Source organism: Canis lupus, chromosome 22, assembly GCF_011100685.1.
Source record: "Canis lupus familiaris isolate Mischka breed German Shepherd chromosome 22, alternate assembly UU_Cfam_GSD_1.0, whole genome shotgun sequence".
Taxonomy (NCBI): Eukaryota; Metazoa; Chordata; class Mammalia; order Carnivora; family Canidae; genus Canis; species Canis lupus.
The window spans coordinates 15,610,453-15,631,702 of NC_049243.1; the positions used below are offsets into that span (position 1 = coordinate 15,610,453).

Here is a 21,250-nt window from a genome sequence, read left to right on the forward strand (position 1 = left end):
TTTTGAATAACAGATTGAAGACAACTAAGGTAGAAAAGTTGTGCTTTAAAAAAAAATACCATGCAAATATCTTATTATTACTGACTTATTATTACAGATTTCAAGGAAAAAAGTCAAACTTTATTATTGTTATTATAAGTGTATTCTCTGCCTTTAATCTTAGCTTTAAAATAATACAACAAATGATAACCTAAAATGCATTTCAAAAAAGGCATGCAACTATAAATATGGAAGTAAACTGGGGAGGCATATTAATAAAATGGTGATTCAGCTATCAAAATAGAGGATCCAACTTCCATTGAGTTTAAACTCAATCTTTACAATCTAATTACTGCTAAACAATCAAGGAAGAAGGAATAATACAGAACTTGCTCAATCAACAATGTGGTTAAAAACATGAGGTGTGAACGATGGCTCTGTCTCTCCAGAGGTGTGCGAGCCTAGTGAAATCTAAGTTTTAGCTTCTTTATCTGTAAAATGAAGATAATAGCGACTTCTAACTCCTGACTGTTATGATTACTGAGATAATATATGTAAATATCTTAGCATACTGACTGGTCTATAAGCAAGGGCTTAACAAGTGTTAGCCATTAATATCCTTATATTTACTTTCTTTTTTTTTTTTTTTTAAGGTAGTCACATTTTTTTTTTTTTATTTATGATAGTCACACAGAGAGAGAGAGAGAGAGGCAGAGACACAGGCAGAGGGAGAAGCAGGCTCCATGCACCGGGAGCCCGACGTGGGATTCGATCCTGGGTCTCCAGGATCGCGCCCTGGGCCAAAGGCAGGCGCCAAACCGCTGCGCCACCCAGGGATCCCCTTATATTTACTTTCTTAAAACTGTTTACTACATATTGTTTATTCCTAAGAAGTTTTTTCCACTAAAACTGTTCAAATGAACAGGTATCAAAAATAATTAAAACAAAGAGAATATTCACACTGTGCTCTGAATTCCGCCTGCAAGTTTTTATACAAAACAGTTTATTACAGAGAACAGAGCTATACTTTGAAATCAGTTTGTTCTGTCAAAAAGACAAAAAAGCTCAAAGGATGTAATTGAATGACTATAATGCACCCTGGCCAAGAAGCGAGGCTTTAACTTGCTCTTTAAAGTACATGCAAGTGAGCATTGTTCTTTCCATTTTAATATAGAGTTTCCGCCCCTAAATTGACTTTCTGAAATAGTTAGATAATTGTTGTACACTTTTAAGTCACTTTGTCAGTGTTCTTGAACTGTGAAAGTAATTCAGCGTTGAACTCATAAAATACACTCTCCAAGGTCCAAGTTTAAGTGAGCATAGTGATTTGTTTCCTAACAATAGAGCACAACTAAATTTAAAAACTCCTTTGTACTGGACAGTCCTTGAAGCTTTGAGTGTCTTTCTTATCCATGGTCCTTCTGAGCCAAAGGCAGTTTTTTGTGTGCACAATCTACTGTCCCAACCCCCCACAGAACCAAGATACAAAATTGTATTACCTACATTCCTACTAGTATCATTCCTGTTGCCTCAATGATTCCCTCCATCGCCATCACGACCACCACCATCACTCCTACCACCGCCACTGCTAATGCTAGATACGAATACACTAAACCCGTTACTTGTATTACTCCCTTTAATCCTCAGAACTGGAGATAATGTCGTACGTCATTTATGGATGAGAAAATCGAGGCACAGAGAACCTAGTAATTCTTGGCCCATGTTCATATATTTGATGAATGGAAAAGCCAAAAGTTAGATCAACGTTTTAATAACTGCAAGGCATATGCTCATTCCATGGCCTAGTGTATCACTTGGACAGAGTTAATGCTAAAAACAATTTATAGCATGAATGGCTAAAACAAAGTCGCCATGCTTTGTGTCCTACAGCAGTGGTGATGGCGCCCTGGGCAGCAGCCAGGAGATGCTGCATTACAGGACATTGTGTATTTGATATTCTCGAACTCACCCCGTGAACTGCCCTTGTGGGACCATGAAACACACATAGAGGGGCACAAATAGTATAGGGACATTAAAATCAAGAAACAGAAAGAAGTAATGGGTTAGAGCCATAGGGTCAAGAAATATAGCATCAACATATGCCAGAAAGGTATAAACATTACATCTACTGGCAATGACAGCAGAAACAGAGGCAGAGACAGGAAGAGGGTGCATCATCAGGATGGCATGGCACCCTTGTGGCAATGGCAATATCCTGTACATATTCTAGTTCTCCAAGTGGTTGACTGGGTAGCTGCTGATGTGATCTTTTCAAATGTTTTCGGGCTCCTCTTTCTCTAACCAAGCGTGATCCTTTCCTTGGGAAACAATAGCCTCATCCATCTGCTCAAGGCAATAACTCATGAGTCCCCTGTTTATTCTGCACATACAACCCCTTACCATGTTCAGTATTTTTTAATCTACCCTAACTGCTTCAATTCTAGTCCAAGGAGCATCGGGTGGCTTACTCAGTTGAGTGTCCAACTCTTGATTTTGACTCATTATCTTGGGGTTGTGGGATCAAGCCCCATGTAGGGCTTGGCGCTCAGATGGGAGTCTGCTTGAGATTCTCTCCACCCACCCCCGTCTGTCCACCTCTCCCCCAAATAATAAACCTTTAAAAAAAATCTAGTCCAAGCCACTGCCATCTCTTATCTAAATCACTGCAGTTTCCTCTCTAGTGGCTTCTAGCCAATCCACTCTTGCCTTTCCCAATCCCTATGCCACATACTCACTTTCTGCACACAGACACGTTCAGTTCTTACTTAATGCACCATTTCTTTGGAGAAGCTCAAACTCTTCCTGTTGTTGGGTCTTTTGTTACCCTCTTCTTTCTTCACATTTATCACATTTAAAATTACTTGTCCATTTTAATAAGTCTTCCTCTCTAGACTACAGGCTCCTTGAAGTCAATACTCTGTTTTAATCCTGGACTCCAAGTACAGTATGTGGCCCATAAGAAGTGTGCAATAAATATTTGCTCAGTAAATTCTATTTCTTTGTATAATACACCATCTATAATAAGTTGAAGATCTTTTTATTTAAAAAAAAGAGCCTCAATATCTGATCTTAAATGTGTGTGTGTGTGTGTGTGTGTGTTTAAGATTTTATTTATTTATTCATGAGAGACACAGATAGAGGCAGAGACACAGACAAAGGAAGAAGCAGGCTCCATGCAGGGAGCCTGACGTGGGACTTGATCCCAGGACTCCAGGATCACACCCTGGGCTGAAGGCAGGCACTTAAACCACTGATCCACCCAGGGATTCCCTGATCTAAAATGTGTTTATGAATATTTCACAATTAATAGAACTAAAATCTAGCCCACTTCATTGAGGATTATGCATGCACTTGCCGGGTGATCTAGGATAGGGAAGGAGTAGGGGCAACAATATGCAAAGGGAAGGCTCCTCCAATTTTCAAACAATGGAATGGCATGATTGGATCTGCGTCTTGAGTAAAAAACTGTGGTGGCCGTGGATGGACTCAAGTGTGTTAAGACTTGAAGAAGGAAGAGTAGTTGGGGGGCTGTTAGAGTACTCTAGGTAAGAGGCTTTTTGGGTCAAAGAGCCAGTGCCCATATGGCCTTGTGACCTAGTTCTGGCCATTAAGACTTAAAAAGTCTGTTAAAGGACTTCTGAGAAAGATCTGCCTTACTAAAAACACATACTCAAGAGAAGAGAGCCGAAGGGCTCTCTGGGGAAGACCCAGATGTCTTTGGACATGGCTGAGCGTGGACATGATGCCAATTATTTTGCAAGCATGCATCTGCAAATCCAAGGACAACTGCCATGGGGAGCAAAGAGGAGGGTTAAAGAGAGTCCAAAACTTTGATGATGCTGTCACACACTCGATGAAAACTGAAAACAAGTTTTACTTGAATTTCAAGATCTCAAGTCTATTTAAATGTTTACTTTTTTTCTTCTCCCTCTTTAACAAGATGCCACATCCTCAATCTCACCTTCAGAGTGCTCCTTCCACTCCTCCCGTCTCCGTTGGTGAGGGTGCTCCCACTTTAAGTGACAGACTGTGATTAAGCGCCTTAGGTAAAAGGTACATTTATTATCTCATTTATCGAGAAATTTAAGCTTTTTTTTTTTTGTCTTTTAAAGGGCTGATGAGTGCTCAGGGAGCTGGCTGTGGGGTATGGAGAGTATGCAATTCCATTTGCTAGCAAGTAACATACAGCTCAATTTTATAAGAAAAATGTTTTTGGTGAACATTTGTTGAGTGTTTATTATAGAACCATCTATTATCTAGATGTTAATGAGGGCACATCATTTCCTCTGCCCTCAAAGAATTATTCAGAATTCACCTCAAGAAGAAGTCACAAATTACCTGCTTAGCAAAGTTCCCAGCACATGGTAGGTAATCAAATATTTGTTTAATGCATTTGTTCTGTAGCATTATGTTTTTAAGGGTTCTAAAGAAACCTCGTGAAGGCAAAATCTTCTGGGTATGGCATCTGATTAGAGGAGAGCATGAGAAAACAACTCATTAGCAAGTCCTAATTTTGAGTTTTGGAAGGTCTATACTAGACACAAACTCAGTCATTCATATAAACCTCAATTTCTTCACTAACTTTTCTGTTAAGCAATGATTCTGTTTCTGCTATCTTAAAACCGGTAAGGTCATTTTGGCCTAAGGCAGGTCAGCCCATCATTGTATAGTCCTATTAGAACGTTCTTTAGAGTTCTGTCCCCCAGTTAACAGAGGAAAGGAAATTCCCACAGGTTGTCCCAATTATAGCACTTTCAAAAAGTAAGGCGGTTTAATGAAATTAATACTGACCTGGTGACACAAGACCAGGCATAACTTTGAACAAGTCCCATAAGCATTCTGAGACTCATACTCTCTTGAAGATGATGATGATACTCTAATCTTACCTGCTGCATTATGAGAATAAGATATGTAAGTGAAAGTACACAGCACTTGCTTACCATACATTTTTTAAGGGTGTGCAAGAATATAATGGTATCACTGAGCTCTTGATAAAGACTACACTTAGCAAAAGGGTAAGAATAAGTTTAAAAAAAATTTTTTTAAGTGGACCAGGCATATGAATGCCAATTACAATTAAAATCTAAATGCACAAGTGCATTTAAATGTCATTTAACAGATGTCTCCAGTTACATATCACAAGAAGTTGGCTATGGACTTATTAATCTTTTTTTTTAAAGATTTTATTTATTTATTCATGAGAGACACAGAGAGAGAGAGAGGCAGAGACACAGGCAGAGGGAGAAGCAGGCTCCATGCAGGGAGCCTGACATGGGACTTGATCCCGGGTCTCCAGGATCAGGCCCTGGGCTGAAGGCGTTGCTAAACTGCTGAGCCACCTGGGCTGCCCTGGACATATTAATCTTTTAATGAAAATGTTTATAATAAAATGAATATTCATGATTCCATCTTTCTTACATTCACAGGAATAACGCTAGGCTTGGGCATATAAGAAATGTTAATTAAAAAAAAAATGATAATGAAGATGATGTCAACAATAAAAATACAGGTGCCCCTCCTGGGGATACGCCCAGTGCCAGGTGACATCCTAAACCCTTCACATCTGAATAGCTTCGAGTGCTCAAAAGCCGTTTGAAATAGATATTACAGTTATTATCTCCATCTTACAAATATGAAACTGAATTTAAGCTAGCTTAAATAACTCAAAAAAGGTCACACTATAAGTGAGTAAGGCTGGATTTGAAACCTGCTCCTTGATTTTATACTCCTTCTGTAAAGTTCCTTAATACATAAAAATGAGTGGGTCTGACAAAATTATTATAAAATATGTTTGCTCCATGAATACTGTTTTAAATGAGATGAACTATCTATCAACAGGGGAATACTTGACTGCTTTGCAAAGCACATTATTATGCCAGCATTTCTTCTTAGTGACCGTGACTATAGTGACAGCTGTTTCTATTAAAAAATAAAAGGCAATGATAATAAAAAAATTGTAATTTAATTTTGTCTTTAAAATTTTCTAACCTGTGGTAACAATCACGAGATGCAGCAGAAACACAGAACAGTGTGTGTCAAACATGCACACACTACCTTCAAAACACATCAAAAGATCTATAATGGAACAATCCAGGAGAGTTGATATTTGAAATAGGAATCAAGATAGAGGACTGATGAGGCTAGTATAATTTTAGGAAAAGAAAAACCCGACACAGTAAGTTTACAGTGATCTTATAACTATTTTGCCTTTATGAGACAGTTAAAAAATCTTATTACTAAAATATTAAGAATTTTTAACATATTGGTACAACTTCTAAATTTTCCATTTTTAATCTATATGCATTGATTTAAGCTGTAAATACTTTAAGTATTTTTAAGTATTTTCTCAGGGGCCTACTGAAGAGTCTGTACAGAGGATAGCTATCTGTCAGCCAGTTGCCTTCAGTGCCAACCAGTGATCCACGGTGGCAGGAACTTGTGGTCTCTACTGTTTTGTCTAGTTCCAAGTCCTGGATTAATATGTCACCCAATGGCCCACTCGTCCTGGTCCAACCAAGGCCAAGTGTCCATAGTCTGACCAGCCACTCAGACTCTTCAGGAGAAATCCTACTTTCTAGCCACGTGTCTATCATTAGGTTACAAATGGATATTATACAGTAAAAATATATTTACAGAACTAAAAAAAAAAACAAAAAACCATAATGATGTGTTCAGTTATCTGTGAAAGAAAAACATTGGTGACTTTCCCACATAACCACCAACCTAGCCTACCATTGCCACCATTGATACGGTAGCAACCAAGAGAATTATAGGTAGAGGAGAATAAATCTTTCAAAAGCACTAGCTTTAGAGTTCCAAATAAAAAAGAGTAAGTTATTAAAATGGACACTCTTATATGTCACTACTGAACTTTTTATCTCTAATCATCTCTACAAAGATCACTAAACACACAACACGGAATTTTAACAATAAAAAGAAAGAAAAATCAATGGTTACTGAATTAGTATATACCAGACACTAGCCAGGTCCTTTTATATGTCAATTCATTTTCAAACTCATAACAACCATTCAGGCTTGGAACTATTATTACAGTTTTATAGGGAGGAAATGGGCTTAAACGCCAAGGTCATGCTGTTGGCCACCTTCCTGATACCATGCTGCGTGTGGTAAGGAAAAACCCCACCCTTCACTTTCCTCTGTTTAAAAAGATTGTCACAGAACATAAACAACCCTAATACGGTTCTAAACCTTTAGAGACGGTACTATGGTATGTCCTTTAATTAACAAAGTGAAATTGCTCTTGTTCTGAAATCTATTTGAATAGCTCAAAAAAAAAAAAATCAAATATGTTTAGCACTTGACAATCCATTCAAATTTGCAGAAATAGTGACAGTGTTTTATTCAAGGAAAAGCATTATGAGTTATAAACACCAAAGTGGCCTAACTAAAACAGACTACCTAATCCTATTCATAGCTACTGAATGTTAAGTGCTTAATAAATTAGCTTAGTGTGATGTCCCTGTTAGGATGATACTAGGCAGAAAGGAGACCACCATAAGGAAGTTTCCAAAGTCAAATGGTAATGTCTTCTGATAATATCTCCTAAAAATTAACACATATTAATGCCATACAGTATGTGTAATTGAGATATTTTTGGTGGGAAATGTTGAGAAAGGCAGAAAGAAGTAATACGATTTTTATAAAGTAATTGTTATTTGTTAAATCCTTTTGGTAAGCTGTATTCCAAAAGAGTAACATTTTGAGCTGGTTTTCAATTATCAGAAAGAGTAGAGAAGAAATGGAATCCTTATCTTGAAAAGATACCTGCACTCTCATGTTCACTGCAACATTATTAGTCCATTTTACATGCAGGTATGTATATACATATATATATTCCTTATAATGTATATATACCCACACACAAAATGGACTATCAGTCAGCCTTAAAAAAAATTAAGGAAATCCTGTCATTTGCAACAACATGGGTGAACAACCTGGAGGGCATTATGCTAAATGAAATAAGCTGGACAGAGAAAGACAAACCTGAATGATCTCACTTATGTGTGGAATCAAAGAAAACACCAGAAAAAAAAAAAAAAAAAAAAAACGAGTAGAAAAGGGGTTGTCAGGTGCTGGAGGACGGGGCAAACAGTGGGCAGCTGGTGAAAGGGTACAGACTCTCTTATAGAATGAATAAGGCCTAATGTATAACATAACTAAAGTGGATAACACTATATTGTAGAATTGAAATTCACTAAGAGACCACATCCTAAAAGTATTTACCAAAAAAGGTGTGTGGAGGGTAGGGGGTGGGTATATGTGTGAGCTGATGGATGTTTTAATTAACTGCGTGAGGGAATTCTATCATAATGTATAGATATCAAATCATCACATTATACACTTTAAATATCTTACAATTTTGTCAATTATCCCTTACTAAAGATTAAGGAACAGATTTCTATATGTTTTATTAAAGTTTCCATGAGAAGTAATAGATACTTCACATTCATATATTTTAGTGACACTGTCATCTCCAAAAAAAGCTTTTTCCCCCAACTCTACTGATAAATATATATATATATAATATATATATATATATTTATTCAGAATCCAGCCCTGAAATAAGTATACTGTAATGACCACTGATAGTCCATTTCTTTTCCCAAGGTTTAGTTCATGGAGCCTCTGGAAAGGAAATGCAGGTCTCTAAAAAGCCCTCATAGTTTTTAGAACAAACAGTAGACTGCTCTTTTTCTCTGATACCTCATATTACTCCTTCCTTCCAGAATACTTTTTTCCCTTGAAATTAAGCCATTACATAAAAGGTTTTGCTTGAAAAAGGATATTAGTGAAATGGGACACAGGTACATGCGTAATCTGGGCTGAATTGAAGCATATATAAAGAGCTACATTTTAACTTAGGGAAGAAATCCATCAAATACAACACTTGATATTATTTCTCTTTCATATTTTTAGGTAACATATTACTTAATAAGACACTCTGATATAATGAAGAGTGGATTAAATTGCAATCCATAAATGGATCCATGGAAGTTATGAAAAAAAGCTGAGTCTAGGCAAACTGGTTAAATATGTGAAGCCTGTCTTCGGCCACCACTGTTCCTGGTACATTCCAATCCAGGTACAACTTTCTGGCAAGCTGCTCGTGGCCTCCTCCTACAGGCGATCCTTTCATATGAAGTCCCCTGTGATCTGAACTTCTCCTTCCACCTCCTCCTTCCTCGTATCAGAAATAGCTCTTTACAGAGCCACGCCTTTTGTCTCCTGTTGACTTCTTTCCCCTCCCTGGAATACAGAAATAGCAGATGGCCTGCCAGTAGCCAAAATGGACCAAGAGGAAGCCTTGAGATTAGAACCTAAGGGAGGAAGCTAAAGACAGAAAGGCACAATTCCTCATTTGTGTCCTTTCTAACCTGGGCCTGACAGAGTGGCTCCACGAAGAAAGATGGTGAGAAGGGTTGTGCTTGCCATCAGCTAGTGGTGACGAGAAAACACATCATCGACATTTGAAAGCATGCCCCCTTGGACACTCAGGGAGCTTGGAAATCTGCCGTGAAGGAGATGGAAAATCTACATGTGCACACTGACACCAGTTTGGGCCAAAGGAACAGGAATATCCTATACTGTATCCATGTGCAATTGTCCATAAAAGATAATGAGGATGAGGATTCAGCAAACAAGCTCTGTATGTTGGCTATTTACCTCTCATCACCTTTCAAAATTTACAGTCACCATGGATGAGAACCAACCACTGACTATCAAATAAAGTTATGAAAATTGCATACAAAAAAGATAGAAGTAATCCAAGTCCCTGATGATATGTAGCACTACCTTGTAAGCAACAAACAGACACCTCTGAATTTCTCTGTTTGAGTATTTAAGTCAAAGATATATGAGTTTTCTTTTATATGTGCCTGAACCTAATGTAAGCCAGCTGGGGTTAGGCTTTTGCTGGGGAAGAGAAACTGGCTGGATGGAAGACTAGGAAAAAAGAGGGATTTTTCACTGTATTTTGTCTTAAAAATCTCAATTTGAACCATGTGAATTGCTTGGTTGACATCAAATTAAGTTATACTTCATTAGAACAATTCTAAAAAATTAAAACTTTGAAATATTAGAAATTGTTACTGTTTAATGAAAACATTTTAGTCTATGAAAAAGTTCATGAAAATCTGGATATAAGATATTTTAATAAATATTGGCAATGTGATACAAACCTCGAGAGATTCTTCTCAAAACTTCTAAGTATATTAAGATAGGAGCCATTATGTTCATCTTTATAACAAGAGCGGCTAGTCAGGGGTTCTGCATGTGGCTGGTGTTCAAAAATGCTGGTTGAGAATAAAATGCCAGAAAATACGTTACTGTTGCAAGTGCTCTCTTCAGAACGTACCTGACAGTAATCTATAAAACTGAATGTGTGAGGAAGACTTGAGCCAAACACAGAGAAAAAAAAATTTTTTTGAGTAGAAGCTTAGCAGAACTGTTATTGGTAGTTAAAAGCCAGTAAGCAAACATTGTAAGCCAAATGATTTATCTGCTCCAATAACTCATTTTCCTCTGCAAGTAGTCATTGACTGACAAATATATGTAATAGTCCTACGTGAAAATTTAAAAATATGTGGAGTGGGGCATAGAGTTACTATTAAAGAAGTATGGTAAGGAACTCAGCCCCAATTCTCATGATTTTTATTTTTGTAAAATAAAAACAGCAAATCTTTCATAGCAAATCAAAAGAATAGAACTTACTTGGCAAAATTTTCATACAAAAAATTCCAAAATAACTCTCTAAACATTATATAAATCAATAATTTTGATTTATATTTTATATTAACACTATAATACCTTTTTGTCCCTCTCTCTATATATGTATAAAAAATCACCCATCTTCTCAAAAGGGGCTGTTAACAATTATAAGCAGCTTATGTGAAAATTTGATTAGAATAGCTCAAATGGAATTTGCAAGTAAGGCCTTTTTATTGAGTATATCCATGAAAATTTCAAAAGATTGATAGGAATATATAACTTACTTTGTCAGTTTCATTTTTCATGTCTTGGTAATAAATGTTATTTTGATAAATAAAGATGATTTTTATTGCATTTATTGCACTGTGATTTTTATACAACAATGGTTTCTCAAGTAATATAAAAGGAGGAACCATACTTCAATACCCCGAGCTGTTAACTCATGTTTCTTTTGAAGTTATTTGTCAACATTTCCACATCTGTATAAAAACTAGGTGAACTGATGATGTGGGTTTCTCAATGCCCCACAAAATGAAAATGCCAAGGAAAAAAACAGGTGTAATAGCCGTATAAATATTTCTGGATGATCACTAACTCTAACCTGTTTGCCTTTCACCACTGTCTGAGGAACCTTCCCGCTCTGCATCCATCTGACAAAATAATGGTAATGACAGTGGGGAAGGTGGCTGCACCATAAACAAACAAAATAGAGTGGATCTAAGTATGTCCCACTTGACATCAAGCCAGCCATCAGACTAGGTGAAGACGGGAAGGAAGTCCAGTCCTATCATACTACTTGCTTGTGTCTGGAGGAACCAACGTAGAACTATTAAGGTAGATTAATTCTAAAATCAGTTTCTAAGCTCTATTCAGAGTAGTGGCCACCACGGCACTGCCTGCTTGACTCCTTTCCAGAGTCAGGCTTCACTTGACAACAAAAGCAAGGCAAAGGCTTTGGAATAAAGATACAACCATACACAGAAGCTTTACATTGTATATCAAACAGTTGTGAAACACAATAAGACATGAATTATCTCCCCCAAAGGTTCTGCATTCAAAGGGCTTAGGAATTTAAGGCCAGAAAAAAAAGCTTGCCATTGTTCAAGAATTGGTATATGACCTTATAGATAGAAATAATGATCTTACAGGAAGGACCTTCCTTCTTATGACATGACCTTCTTATGACATGGCCTTTATTGATTTTTCCCTTCTGTAGGGTGCAGATGAATTAAGATGATGTAACTAACACTTATAAACAAGGTTACACATCCTGGTTATGGTGCACTGACATTCAACAGTCCATTTTAACCACCCACTGGGGTGTCTTGTACTGTATTGGCTGGAAAGCTAAAAAGCACATCAAGGATCCTCTTGCAGTTTGAATATGATCTGGCTTGGCCAGTCTCCATATCGCTCAGGGTTAGTGAGCTGGAAGTGAAGTAGCGGCCATGCTTTTGCTGGTTTCCCTTACAAGTGTGACTTTGAAAGCATTTGGAGTTCTCTTATAGCATTAGCGGAGCTCCCAATACCTGCTTCCTAGCTTTGAGGGTGCTGCGAGGCAGGAAGACGGCTATCTGCCAGGCTGGTTTTGGAGGGGAACATGCAGCTGGCAGGAACGATGGCCATTTCCTGATCACACACAGGGACCTCCTGTTGGGGAGGCCTTGAGGTTCTGGAGCCAGTAGCTGAAGCCGCGGCTGCCCAGTTCAGCAGGCAGTTCTGCATCACAGAGGAGGGAGCGACTGCCCATGTGCTTGTGTTCTGGCTCTGGAGGTTACTTCACAAAGCTCAATCTAGATCGTTCCTTCATTTATCCCAGTAAGATTGTATTCTGTTTAATATGCCAGCCAATATAAATGCTTTCCTGTTGAAACTGGATCCTGGTCTTCGTAGCTGAACCTTGATCTCTACCTAATGACAGTGTGTACATAACCTTTCCAAGAAATGGGTTTCCAATTTGTAGTGGAGACGAAGAACAACGCAGGGCTTAAAGGTCTTCAGGGAATGGCACAGTCTGAAATGATATTGGGGGACTAATGGGTGCTAACTCAAAACGAAGCTGTGCTCTTGGTCACACTGAGCTGTGCTCAAAGACCAGGGGAAGCCAATGTTTAAAATATTCCCTTGACACAAGGTGTTCAGATTGTTGGTATAAGTAATATCCAAGATTTAAAACCCTAAGGATAATAGAATAGTAAGTGCAAGAAGAACCAAGCTTCTCAGAGTCCGTGAGACTACCTCTAGAGCAGAGTCCTAGAAGCTACAGGCCCCCATTCATTCCTAAAGGCAATGGGGCTCTGAGATATGCTACGTCCACTCCTGCCATGCAGCCAGCTAACTTCCCAATGCCACTATCTCCTTGGCTATTTTGACTGGAAACTTGATGTGTGTGTATGTATGAGTATGTGTACTTCCTTAACCAAACCATAGCTCACTTGAATATTCAAGTCTTTTGATAAAAGTTCCTTTTTTTGGTTTGGTGATTATGTACTATTTAAAGATTCTTTAAGTCTCTCTTTGCCAGAACATAATGGTCTATCTATCCCCATTAACCTTTTTTAACAAAGGTTAAAAAGTTTTAATTTTTTACCTTAACTTTAACAAAAGTTAAAAAGTTTTAACAAAGATTAAAAGAAAAAAGAAAACATGACTAAGATTGATGGTCACTGTGGGCCCTTGGTTTTTTAGATAAAGAGACAATCCCCTATGACAGGTTGTGAGGTTTACCTGCAGGCTGTGGATAAGGGAGCCAGATTTAGCAAAACCAAAATGAAAACACTTAATTCTGAATTTCAGATTAACAACTGTTTCAGAAAAACAATGAATAATTTATTATTTTAATTTTTTTATTTTAAAATATTTTATTTATTTATTCATGAGAGACACACAGAGAGAGAGAGGCAGAGACACAGGCAGAGGGAGAAGCAGGCTCCATGCAGGGAGCCCGATGTGGGACTCAATCCCGGGACTCTGGGATCATGCCTGAGCCAAAGGCAGACACTCAACTGCTGAGCCCACCCAGGCATCCCCTGAATAATTTTTTAGTATCAGTATATCCTGCATAATATTTGGGACACAGCTATATTTAAAAAGTATTAATGGGACATACTGTGATTAAACAAGTATATTCACTGTTTATCTGGAATTCAAATTTAACTGACCATGCTGTGTTTTAACTAAATGATCCTAATTCTGGAAAACCACTTGCAAACAGTACTGCTGCAGAGTGATCTTCTCAGGGTGAGTGTAGGTGCCAGAGAGTGTCTAAAGGATTTAGGGCACCCCACTTCCGAAGCAAAGAGCTCAGTGTGGGTGATTCATAGCATTTTATATGACAGGGGATAAAGAATAAATGGAATTCTTAATTGGCCTCAGACTCGTGCTATTTCCTGGGTTTTCTTTCCTTGAACCTAGATCCAAATACACTCTTGCTGAGGGGATGTAGCTCACATTCTGGCATTCTATAACCACCCTGCTTCCTTTTATCTCCTGGCTCTCTGGAAGCTCCAAAATAAATCACAGTATTGACTTCTCAGTTTCTTCTTCATCCTTTAAATAGACAAACCACCTCAGATTCTTTTAAAACAAGAGATGGATCATATAATATTGATCAAATCAAATGAGTTGGCTTTCCTCTATGGTAGCCATGGATAACCAGTGAAAGAAATAGTTCTAAAAGTTACACATCACAGAAACCATCTTCCTAATTTTTCCATCTGTGGGAAATAAAACATAATGAATACACTACTTTAATAGTTATAGAAGTTAGAAATTTGGCTATCCAAGTTTAAAAGCGGTGTAGTATCCCTGCACCACTGTTGCTGTTGAGAATGCATGCCCCAGAGCAGAAAAGCTATTCCAGAGTTTCAACTTTTATTTACCAAGGAATGTACTCTATAACACAGAGAAGAGAGCAGTATCAAGCAATTTCATGTTTTTTATTTGTTAAAAGTGTTCTGCTGTTAAAGTATGAGAAGTGAAAATGTGGCTTAACTTTGAAATGTAATATATATCTGGAAAATAAAATAATTTGCAGCATAGTTAAGTTTTGCTCAAGTCTGGAGAGATAACATGAAAAACTCTCAGACTAGCAATTTGCTGACTAGAAAATCACTCTATTTTCAATCAGCCTAATATGGCAGTTGTTTTTCATAGGCAAAGAAAAGCTAAGGAAGACTTACGGTCTGTAGATATTCGGCATAGCTTGGCAAAATTTAGCTGCTAGTTTCTTCTTATCCTTGTTATACGATTTCCATATGGGACTTATTATTATCAACAAGAAGAAATAATAGAGGCAAACAGAAGCGAGAGGAAAGGTCTGGACTGGCATGCATTAACTGCTTGTCAACTATGGTTTTCCTAATGAATTGCCCTGTTGCTCTGTATCTCACTGATTACAGTACAACAGCTTTCATTAGTCACTGCAAATAAGACTTAGTGCCACCTTATTTACATTCTATTGCAAATAATTAGCATCTCATATTAGAATCATCCAAGGCACTTCTGAACTTACAGCAGGACTATTTGACATCATCCGATACTTGATTCCATCCTGAACAAGCTTGAAAACAGATTCTGTGCTTTTTAGTTACAACGGTGTCACCAATGAATTGTACCATAGCTTAAATTCCTGCCAATATTGTAGCTGGGGATATCAAAACGCGGCAGTAATTAGACCTTGCAAGCCTGGCTTCCCTAGTGGTAGAACTGTCACAGAAGGGGAGGAATTGATATTCAAAGTTTATAATAACTCAAACCTTTACAATTATTACTAGAACACGAATGCTACCATTTTGAAAGGCAGAAAGCAATTTGAGAAAAAAGCTTTATTACAAAGGTAAAAGATGGGGAAGAAAAAAATGGCATCATATGCTTTGCTGACCGATGCCTTTTCTCTGCTAAAAGTTTATAATTACTTATTAAAACTCAAAACTGATTATTATTAAATTGATGAGAAAGTACTTCTTTTGAAAACATAGCTGCCACACTTAATAGACTGTAAAGCCCATTCTATTACACAAATTAGAACTTTACAAGTAGAGTATTCTAGAATTAAATATATAGATTTGCATATATTATTATTTACATAAACAAGTTTACAGAAAGAATTTTGTAGAAAACCCATTATTTCCATCCCTACAAAAAATGATGTGTATGTGGGGGTCAGTGGGGGGGGGGGTGTGTGTGTATGGACCTACATATGTGCGCACACATTAGTAATTCTTTATATGAAACTGATATTTTCTCCAGCATGCACGTACAATAAGACAGGAAGTAATGCATCAAATAATTCTGAATTTGTGTGACAACGCTGTTCACAGATAAAATGAGTTAATCTGAACATAACACTTCAGGATAGGGTAACCATCAGCCCCCCAGGCAATGTCTGGGTCTATAGGCCTGCTCTTATTTCCCTGGCCTTTTCCATTGGTACGCTCTGTACCATGGGTATAGATCCTGATACATCCCTTCAGGACCCCATGAGATAATTGAGACCCCTGGTCCAGTTAACCAACTCAGCAATCCCTAATCCTTTACATATTACTTCCATTTCCACTTAGTCACTGATCCAACACCTATCCAAGACGGTTCACTTGGTGGCCCCTTCACTCACAAGAGCAGTGATAGGCTGACTCTTCCTGCCTCAGTATTTCAGTTTCAACTAATAGTTAACTATTTTCATTAGACTTTTCTGAAAAACAGGCAAGTAGGTGTTAAAATGAAATATAATAATAATAATAACAATTAGCCTTAGGTACAAAGAAGTAAATACAAACATATTAAAAATAATAGCATGTAGGACTGTTGGCTAAGGGCTCTCAGAAAATGCAGTAAAGATTAGAGGTTAGAAATCAATGATGATAATAAAATATTACTCAGTTGATAAAGGCCTTTCATACAAATTATCTTTTCTATGAACAGATCGAAGACCTTCTTCTTTCACATTAAATGTTTTATTCCTTACCATGTCTCTCAATGGAGGCAGCGAATTAGTTCTATCTGAAGAAAGCTCTTCAAAACAAAGCCAATCCCTGCAGGTTTCTTACAAGGTCAGTGTGACCTACAGGAACAAAAGGGGTGTTTATTCTCCCCTGGTAACAGCTAGGTGGTGAAATTCAGCCTACTGTTCCTTAGGGGGATAGGCTGTTGTTGAGGAAACTGGGATGATAATTAGGTTCAATATCCATGAGGTCACACAGAACATAGTAAACAATTGTTTGATATCCAGGGAAGAGGATTGTTAGAACTTGTCTGGGGCTGATATACAGTCTGTCTCCTTCCCAAATGTCTGCCTGAAACGAACCCAGGAATTTGGAAACTTTCCTAGGAGACCTTATCCTCATCCATCCATCTTAAGAATCCTTATACATCTTGAGAATATGGACCATCCTTATACATCTTAAGAATATGGACCAACGCATGGGTTCAAATCCCACTCTCGCATTTTTATTAATAACCTCTCTGTGCCTATAGCGCTTCTCACTCCAATATACATGCATAGGAAACACACACACACACACACACACACACACACACACCTATAATACCTATGCCTTATGGGATTTTTGTGATGATGGACTAAGTCACTATACATAATGGCAAAACACTGCCTCTATACAGTAGGAGCTATATACATGCTGGCTGCTTTTTCTACTATTAAGAAGATATGACGTAGATAAAATGAATCACTGGAAACTTAGGAACTTATAAAAGGAAATTCTTGTCCAGTTGTTTTTTTGTTTTTTTTTTTTTTTTTTTAAAGATTTTATTTATTTATTCATGAGACAGAGAGAAGCAGTGACACAGGTAGAGGGAGAAGCAGGCTCCATGAAGGGAGCCTGATGTGGGACTTGATCTCGGGTCTCCAGGATCACACCCTGGACTGAAGGCGGCGCTAAACTGCTGAGCCACCCGGGCTGCCCTTGTCCAGTTGTTATTAAAGGGGCCTGGCTGTGGCCTTATACACCCAGCCTGTAACCTCACACACAATATGACATGCAGCCCTGAGGCTCACATTTTGGTCTCTAGGAGGCTTCTCCATTACAGGAAGTGTATGTGGTGGGTAATTGATTCCATGTCCTGCAGCAGGGGTAAAAACAGTCAAAAGGACTTTGGGACATCTTGTTGTCCAAATGGAAGGACATACTAAAAAAAAAATGCGTGGGATGGTGTTAAAAGGACACAGAGACTTGAAGAGGGTTCTTACTGGATAAGCCAGATATTTGGGACATCAAAAAGAAAAGGGAAATTTGTCCTTTGTGAGACAAAATGTATTTTCCTACTTTCTAGTTTGTTGCTTCATGTTGTAAAATCTGCTAAGCTGAGACCCCCACTGGTCACTCTCTTTTTTGCTTTTCGTCTTACTTTTTAAAGTTTTTCCTTCTTGTTTTTCCATTTAAATTTTAGGATTAGCCTATCTATTTTTAGGTAAAATTCTATAGCTAATTTTATTGTAAATGGCTTAATGCTGGCTGATAATTTTATGAATTAATACACAAGGAAGTCCTGGAAATAATTAAGAAAAAGACCAAAAAAAAAAAAAAAAAAAAAAAGAAAAAGACCAAATAACACAGAGATAGAAAATGAATGTAAAGAAACATAAGATATAAAAAAAAAGATAGGGGGGGATCCCTGGGTGGCTCAGGAGTTTAGCGCCTGCCTTTGGCCCAGATGTGATTCTGGAGTCCCAGGATCAAGTCCCACATCAGGCTCCCTGCATGGAGCCTGCTTCTCCCTCTGCCTATGTCTCTGCCTCTCGCTCTCTCTGTGTTTCTCATGAATAAATAAATAAAATCTTAAAAAAGAAAAGATATAAAAGATACTGGTAACAGTTGACTTTAAAAGGAAACTGCATAAAGGACAAGGGTGGGATCAAATTTTTGCAAATTTTAAGGTTTGAACCCTAAAAATGTGTTACCTGTTAAAAATAAATTATAAAATGAATATAACCATGGTTTATTGGAACCAGGTGAGTATGTATAAAACTAGTTAATTACAGCATATATGCCGCTTTTATAAAAATGTTAATATTAGGACATGAACATAAAAACAGGTGATATTATAATAGGATGTTCAGTTTTCTACTAATTTAATACTTAGGGGTGTACTGATACTTAATGGAAAAGAACCAATACACTTATGTAGATGATTTTTCTCTGTCTATAGAAGCAGAAAAACATACACATGGGGACCTATAAATAAGGAACATAGTTTCATAGAAGTAGGATATATTATAAGAGGTAGGAAGAATTACAGAGAAGTGATGTAAGAGGTCAAATAAACAACATCTTGGGAGGAGAGTTGACCACGCATCCTGAAGCCCGCCTAGCTCCCAGAAGTTGAAATCTCTGAATGACTTCACATATTACAGGATGCTCAGAAGGCACAATAAGTACATGCAGGTGAACAGCCTGAAATGTTCACGTGGAGAAGAAAAGAAGCATCAGGCTTCCTGGCAAGGTGTGGACTTTAGAAGTTCCACCAGCACAGAATGGGAAACTTAACTGTAGCAGGTGTACCAGCTCAATAAACATGGCCCAGGATAGGCTTACCTTCGAAGGAACAAGAGCCCATGTATCAATCAGTCAGTTACTGAGAACAGCTGGTCTGAGAACATACTGTCTTTCTGGGCTGGGAAGATTACAGTAAGCCTGAACAGGTAGACAGATAAGAGTTGGAACTTCAATCTAAACCAGAAAAAACTAATATAGAAGCAATCAACAGTTAGGGAGGCCTGGGTGGCTCAGTCGGTTAAGCATCTGCCTTCAGCTCAGGTCATGATCTTGGGGTCCTCAGATTGAGCCTCACATCAGGCTCTCTGCTCAGTGGTGAATCTGCTTCTCCTGCTCTTTGTGTGCTCTCTCTCAAATGAATAAATAAAATCTTTAAGAAAGAAAATAAGTAATCAATAGTTAAATAAAGATTAGAAATGAATTATTGAGTAATACATGCTATAATGCTTTCAGACAGTTTTCTGTGTGTGGGGGGAGGCGGGGGGGGGGAGGGAACACACAAAGATCAATGAGCCATAAAGGGGTAGCATGAGATCTTTGTAGCAACAGAATCCATATCCTGATTGCCGTAGTAGTTACACAAATTTACATGTGATAAAATTGCACAGACTTATACACACATACTAACACGCATACACAGATGAATGTATGAAAACTGAATAAGGTCTGTGGCACATGCCCATGTTAACTTGCCAATTTCCTAGTGCTGCACTAAACATACATAGGACATTTCCACGGGGGGGAACTGGGTGAAGGGTCCATGGATTCTCTCTATACTAAATTAAAACCACTTCTTGTGAGTATGATTATTTCCAAATAGCTTAAACATTTTCCAACTTACAGCAAACACTATATGAATCAAAATAAAATTAAGATAGATCACAGAATTAAATATGCTTCTTAAAAAATCGGAGGAAAATTTATCTGGGCTCTTCAGCAGCGGTTGAAAGGGACCAGCCCATGGGGCACACATAACTGCAGACAAGTTTCATGTAGTTAGAGTGCTTTAAAAAAGAGTTAAAATTTTTAAATTGTGGGATTTCACATAAAAATATAGATTTCCGGTTTGTCAAGACAAACAGAAGAACTGGCACCCCAGGAATCATGTGGCTGAACTGACTGGCAGTTGTCTCTTCGGCGTGAGTCTCCACTTCCCCTAGCCTCTGCTTGGATACCCCTTTCTGGTTTGTGTCCAGTCTTGAGTGCTATATTCGTTTATGTCCCTACTCCAGCAGTATGACAGTTTTACATCCTCAGGTCTCATAAATCTAGAGGCACTTGAAAAAATTACAAATGGAAAACACTGCATTTGACTACATAAGGGGCAAATAAAACAAAAATATGATAAGCTGGGAAGAAATACCTTCTAAATTATTTTTAGTATGGAAGGAAAAATTTAGGGCAGAAATTCATCAAGGTAAAGTCTGCTATTTGATTTGTTGCTCATACATTTAGCAACCCCAGTAAGGTATTAAAAGATATCAAGGGGAAGGCAAATGTAGTCTTAGTTAAAGGTAAAATGAAGTTGGTATGAAAGTTTTACTGTGGTAGCTGAGAATGTGAGTTCTAGAACCTGACCACTGGGATTCCTCCTTAATCTAGAGGTTACACTACAGGTTATATCAGCAGGTTCCTTACTTCTGCCACCTATAAAGCATCTATAAAGCAGAGATATTACCACTTGCTTTCTACTTACTTTTTAATTATGCCACAGGGATATGGTAATAATTAACTGGGATACATGTGTAAAACACTTAATACAGTTCCTGGCACGTAGTATGTACGCAGGAAAAATCAGAGAGGGTTATTGCTGTCAGCATAAAACTAAGTTCCTTACCTTACCTACAAAGACCAGGTAGTCCCAGCCTACCTCTCTGTCTTCTCCATTCATTCATTCTCACTGCTCAATGATCACCTCTTATTCAATATCATTCTTTTTTTTTTTAAGATTCTATTTATTCATAAGAGACACAGGGAGATAGGCAGAGGCTTTATGAAGGACTCAATCCCAGGATCCCAGAATCATGACC

At 37.8% G+C, this 21,250-nt stretch overlaps 1 protein-coding gene across 12 annotated transcripts in view; it reads right to left on the reverse strand.

Annotated features, from left to right (window-relative positions):
- Window positions 1–21,250, reverse strand: part of DIAPH3 (diaphanous related formin 3) — a 508,102-nt gene that overhangs the window by 62,835 nt on the left and 424,017 nt on the right. Inside the window, exon 28 of one of the 12 annotated variants that reach the window (XM_038569688.1) lies at window positions 10,243–10,292. The exons of the other annotated variants lie outside the window; for them this stretch is intronic. Within the exon in view, the coding sequence (XP_038425616.1) occupies window positions 10,258–10,292 (35 nt within the window). The 3' untranslated portion in view covers window positions 10,243–10,257. Of the gene's footprint in view, window positions 1–10,242; window positions 10,293–21,250 lie in introns of those variants that run through there. 12 annotated transcript variants of the gene reach the window in all.